Raw genomic sequence first — 6184 nt, forward strand, 5'->3', positions numbered from 1 at the left:
ACCGCAAGATATTGTATAGTACCAAATAGGCTACTTTCCTTGTAACCCTACCCCTCCAGACTATATAACGAGAGGTAGAGGTCCCCTAGTGGACAAGATCGATACATCTCAATGCAATACATCAAAAACATAGGATGTAGGTATTATGTCATACTGACGGCCAAACCTGTCTAAATCTTATGTCTTGGTGCTTGTATTACCATCTCGCTCCTGATCTCGCTCACCTCTATGACAAATCTACCATCGTGGGGATATCCCTCGGTGGACTACCGAGCATCTTTTGTCGACACCTTCATCTATAAAAGGGGATGCCCTCTCTCCCAACAGATAGGTTGATTCAGATCAATCAAGTTCACTAGTACACAACAATAGAACCGCCAGGTTCAAACCACAAGCACAAGCTCGAACACTTTGCTCATAGAGGGGCTCCCATCACTCTCGGCCCTTCCAACCGAACCTCTTGTACCCCCCATCTTTCTCCTTCTCATTTGTAACCCCACTGCAAACTTCGAGCACCTAAGCTCAGGAATAAAGTCACCGACCGACTCAAACTGGACATAGGGCACGTTGCCTGAACCAGTATAAACCCTATGTCATTGAGTGCTAGGCCACCTCTGATCACAACGTACGGCAAAACTACAAATATTTATGTGTTGGTCACTTTCTGCGCTGATAGTTCTTGTCTCTCTCTTGAGTGATCATGTCTCCTTGCAATTCCAAGCATTTATCCCTCTTCTCTAATTTCTTCATTAGCATTTTTATTTTGGTGTAGGCATTTTTATCAAATTTCTTTATAATGGTTGCTTCAAGTTCTTCTATGTTCTCATCACAACTATTGTACTCATCACTAGAGGGATCGGATGAGACATATACCTTCTCCTCCTTAGCCATGAGGCAAGTTGGAGTGTAGTAGTCATTGTCGATGAGGTTGGAAAAGAGCCTTGGTGATGAATATAAGTTGGGGAAGAGTTTTGGTGGTGAGGTCGATTTGGAAAAGATCATGGTCAGTGACGAAGAGTGGTGGATGACGATGTTTGTAGCTCCCTTCTTCTCATCATCACTTGAGTCACTATCATTTGACTCCCACTCTTCACCAAGATGAGCTTCACCTCTTTTCTTGCCTTTGTTCTTCTTGTCTTCATCCATGTCATGCTTGTGCTTCTTCTTCTCATTAGGACAATCGGATATGAAGTGTCCAGTTTGGCCACAACCATAGCAAAACCTCTTCTTGTTCCTTCTCTTCCCATAACCGTAAGTCTTCCGGTTGCTCTTCTTCTTTATAAACTTTCTAAAGTTGCTAATGATGAGTGTAACTTCTTCATCAGACTCTTCTTCTTCACTTAAGGAATCATCCTTCACTTTCTTCTTCTCTTGACTAGAGGGTTTGCCTTCATGAGCTTGAATTGCCCTTAGGGTTGCATTCTTGTTGTATCCCATTGCATTAGGATTTTGATTGTGAGCATTGATTGCATCTTCATCTAGACACTCATGATGCTTGAGCTTTAAAAGAACTTTGAGGTGTCATCTCATCATAACCGGGCCTTTCCATGATCATGGACGCTAGCATATTGTTCTTGGCTCTATAGGTTCTCAATATCTTTCTAGCAACCTTGTTGTCATCCCATTCGGTGCTTCCAAGAGCTCTTATGAGGTTGACCAATGCCATAAGCCTATTAAACATGGATTGTGTAGTTTCATTTTGCAAGAACACAAATCTTTCCAATTCACCATGAAGCAACTCAATGTTGCATTTTCTCACACTCTTATCTCCTTCAAATGACACTTTCAAAGTATCCCAAATTTGCTTTGCATTTTCCATTTCATTTACCTTTCTAAATTCATCCAAACTTAAGCTTGACACAAGCAAAGCTACGACTTGTGCATTTTGATGGAGATTGTGCACTTCTTCCAGAGTTATCTATCTATCTTTATCGGTAGGAATCATCACACCAACATCCACAACTTCCCAAAGTTTTGCGGCAATGAGATGCATCTTCATCTTGTAGGACCAATCGGTGTATCTCGTTCCATCAAAGTGAGGTGGCTTGCCAATGTTGACTGAAGGGGTATGTAGAGGTGAACATTTGATGAGTTGTCCATAGTCAAAGTTCATGTTTGAATATATTCCCTTTCCATGAGCATGCTCACCAGCTCCAATATCACTAGTGGCATCTTTGTTTGCTTCATTCTTGCCACTTATTACATCATTTTGCCACTTATTGCATCATCAACCTTCTTGCTCAATTCTTCCTTCATCTTGCTCATCTCATCTTGCATCTTTTTCATTTCATCTAGAAAGAACTTGACTTGAGCAGCCATCAACTCTTTAGCTATCTTCTTGCCCATCTCGGTGGCATCGGCTTGCATCTTGTCGGTCTCCAACATTGTTTCTTCTCACGCGGTGAAGCGCTAAAGGAAGACCTCGCTTTGATACTAATTGAAACGATCTAAACAATGCCTAGAGGGGGTGAATAGGCATATCTAAAAATTTCTACGTAAACTCAAAGTCAAATATCAGTGACAGTCGAAAGTTCCGATTGTTTGGGCCGGAACTTCTGGCAGCTGAAAGTTCCGACGCAAACAACCGAGAGTTATGGCACCTATGTGAAATTCACTACAAGTGCTAAAATAAACTTTGAGTGAAAGATACCTTACAACCCCACTCCCTAGTGGTAAGGTGAAGTGTTGGGGTTGCTCCTTTGACACCGGAAGGTCACCACTCCGTAGATCGAGTCCAAACCCTAAAAGGAGAGTTGGAGAGGAAGATAAACCAATGAAAACAAATATGACATAACAAATCACAACAACAACAACAACAATAAGCACGCGGGACACAAGGATTTATCCCAAGGTTCGACAACCCCACAAAGGAGCTCCTACGTCCTCATTGTTGAGGTGACCACCAAGGTCGGAGTCTCTTCCACCTCCTTGCCTCTCTCAAAGCAACCACAAAGGTTACTTGAGCTTTTCACTAAGAAATCAAGGGTAATACAAACTTCCCAAGGCTCTTCCACAAGATGAAAGCTCTTGGGCGATGCCTAGCCGACTAGGGTTCCAAGAACCCAAGAGTAATAAACGCAAATCCAACTAGCTTGATGAAGAAATCAAGTGCTCAAGCTTGCCAAAGTGATTCTCTCACTCAATCCACTCTCCTTTCACTCAAACCCCTAGGTGAATCAAAGATTGGAGCAAAGGGGAGAGGAGAGGGGTGCCTTGAATGCTTAGGAGCTGTTTTGGACAAAGGTTGGTGAGCAATGAATAAGTGGTTCATGGTTAGAAGAGAGGAGAGAGCTATTTATACTCATAGTGAAATCCAACTGTTCAGATCTGGGTTGGAAGTTCCGACATGGATCGCCGGAACTTCCGGCCCTTCTGTAAACACTATTCAAGGCACAGACAAAGGTGGTCAACATAGCTGGAACCAGAACTTCTGGCAGTCGAGACTTCCGACTCACGTCGGAACTCCCGACCTAGAGCCGAGCTAGGGGGCTAAGTCCCAAAGCGCTGGGACTTCCGGTAGGAGCTGGAACTTCCGGCACCCAGAACTCCCAACTTTCGTCGGGACTTCCGATGGGCAAGCGAGCATAGGCAGGCTGACGACTAAGTCCTCAAGTGTCGGAACTTCCGGCACCAAATGCCGGAATTTCCGACGGCCGGAACTCCCGGCTCACGCCGGGACTTCCGACTAGCAAAAGTCCAAGAACTATATCTAAGTGTTCGTGAGGTGATTTTGTGTCTCTGTTTTGATTTTATTTTTATGCTTGAGCACTCTATCTTTCTTAGACCACCTAAACTTGCATCCCTCTTTATAGTACAGCATACCTAAACCTAAAACAAAATTAAAAATGCTTGAAGCACGCTTTGGGTTCGTTCGCCTTTTGCACTTAAAGAATCGAGGGATACCGTTTCATCTTAAATCAACTCTTTGAAACTTTTAAGGGACTAAAGCTGCAATATATCTCATTAAGATCTCATTAGTCCCTAATTTGGATGTCATCAATACACCAAAATCCATATAGGGGGCAAATGCACTTTCACATATACAGATCAACAAACCCTTGCATTTCCACTCCACTGCCACTCCCTCTCATCTTTGACGCCAAAATTTGAGCATGCATTGACAGAACATAGGCCTTTTGTGTTTCATCAAGCCCAATGTAGATAGAAATAATAGGAGCCAACAACCTTGTGTATTGATCTCATTGAGTATATGTAGTGTACATCTCAAGAGGTTGCATTTGGCAACTGAGTCTAGCTGCAACCGGTGCATGGCGTGCACGAACACAGGGAGCGTGGTGACTGCGGTCACCCTGGCGAACAGTTACAAGAGTATGCGATACATGTATCTTCAAGACCCAATAATGTCCATGAATATAATCTTGCATTTTTGCACCACTTTTTTTTCATTTGCAACTCCTCTTCAAGAACTCGCAACTTCTCTTCAATCACCACCTTGTTCATCTCCATGGCCCTGATTTCCATCCATCTTGTTTCATTTTCTTGCTTCTTCTCAGCCTCAAACTCCTTTGTTGCAATCGTCTCTTGGACTATTGTGTGAAACACGTGGTCCCTTCCCTTCTTAATCCTCTCCCTCACTTGTTTTTTTGGGTGCCTCCAAGAGCAAGAATTGCTCCCCCCCCCCCCCCCCCCTCATCTTCCTCATCATGACCTCATGCACTTGCGCCAAGCCTAGAGAGGATTTGCTTGGCACCTTCTTCGGTGGATCACCATTAGTCTTTCTCAGTTTCCACTTCCTATTGTGTTGGAGCAATGACCAATAGTGCACCATCACATAGGCCATGTGCTTTGGATCCTTCTACTTGTACATCTCCTGGCAGTGGTTATTGTGATCACTACATGCACACATAATAATTCAAACCCAGCTACAGCATAATCCTAATATTGAAATAACAGTAGGACAGACCAAACCAATGTAAAAGCATATAACCAATTGAGAAAGCAAAGAGCTACAGAGGGCAACCAGAGAAATTTCTGGAAAAATAAATAACTAACACACTCAAGAAATATCAGGACTGAGGCAATGATGCTTTCTTTTATCTCTTTTTTTTTGTGAACAATGCTTTCTTTTATGTCAGTGCAATTCTAACTGCCATCCAAATTAGATCATTCTACTAATGCATTTTTATTATGCTAATAGTCAAAGTAATGCAACCCATAGTCAAAGCAACATATCAAAATTTGAGATTTTTCACTACATCATTCTCAGTGCCTATAAAACTATGAAGAAGAGAGCCCCTGATCCCTGCAAAGGATTGGCCTGCAGCTCCACACGCGTTCGTTACGGAAGGTACACGTCCAGCCGCTCCGAGTGGATCGGCCAAAGATTGCCTAGATGGAAAGGAAAATGGCTGAACAGAGCCGGTCGCCTCGCCCTGGTTTCATCCGTTCTCTCAGCAATGCCAACTTATCATCTAACGGTATTCCCATTGGCGGCTTGGGCTCGAAAAAGCATCGACAAAATTAGAAGGTCCTTTCTCTGGAAAGGAGAGGAAAACGCCAATGGGGGGCACTGCCTTGTTAATTGGCCGACAGTAACTAGGCCAAAGGACCTCGGGGGGCTTGGAATACCTGACCTTAACAAGTTCGGCAGGGCATTGCGCTTAAGATGGTTGTGGCAGGATTGGGTGGACACTTCTAAACCTTGGGCTGGAATGGAGCTTCCCTGCAACGATCTAGATCGGGCACTTTTCAATGCATCTACGATAGTCACAATTGGTGATGGGCAAAAAGCTCGCTTCTGGCATGACAGCTGGCTGGACGGTGAGGCTCCAAAGCATCTTGCGCCCAGTTTATTTGAATTAGTGAGATGTAAAAATAGGTCAATCCATCTTGAGCTCCGTAACAATGGTTGGGTCGCCGCTCTGAGGGGCCAGATCACTACAGCATCGCAGGTGGAGGAATTCATCTCGTTATGGATCAGGTTGCAAGATATCCACCTAACGCTGGGCACTCCAGACACCATTACCTGGAAATGGACAACCAACAGAGCCTATTCCTCCCGATCAGCCTACAGAATACAATTCTACGGTTCCTACAGAGCATTTCGGAGTGATCTCATATGGAAAGCATTCACTGAAAACAAGTACAAAGTATTCGTCTGGACCATGGCACGAGAGAAAATCCTCACTGCGGATAATCTACAAAGAGAGGTTGGTCACACCAA

At 43.9% G+C, this 6184-nt stretch overlaps 1 protein-coding gene across 1 annotated transcript; it reads right to left on the minus strand.

Annotated features, from left to right (window-relative positions):
• Positions 1-657: 657 nt before the first annotated feature.
• LOC136465719 (uncharacterized) lies at positions 658-1437 on the minus strand. The gene has a single exon (XM_066464343.1). The coding sequence runs from the start codon at positions 1435-1437 to the stop codon at positions 658-660; it is 780 nt and encodes a 259-aa protein (XP_066320440.1).
• Between the last annotated feature and the right edge of the window lie 4747 nt (positions 1438-6184).

The sequence above is a fragment of the Miscanthus floridulus genome, chromosome 7 (assembly GCF_019320115.1).
Source record: "Miscanthus floridulus cultivar M001 chromosome 7, ASM1932011v1, whole genome shotgun sequence".
Taxonomy (NCBI): Eukaryota; Viridiplantae; Streptophyta; class Magnoliopsida; order Poales; family Poaceae; genus Miscanthus; species Miscanthus floridulus.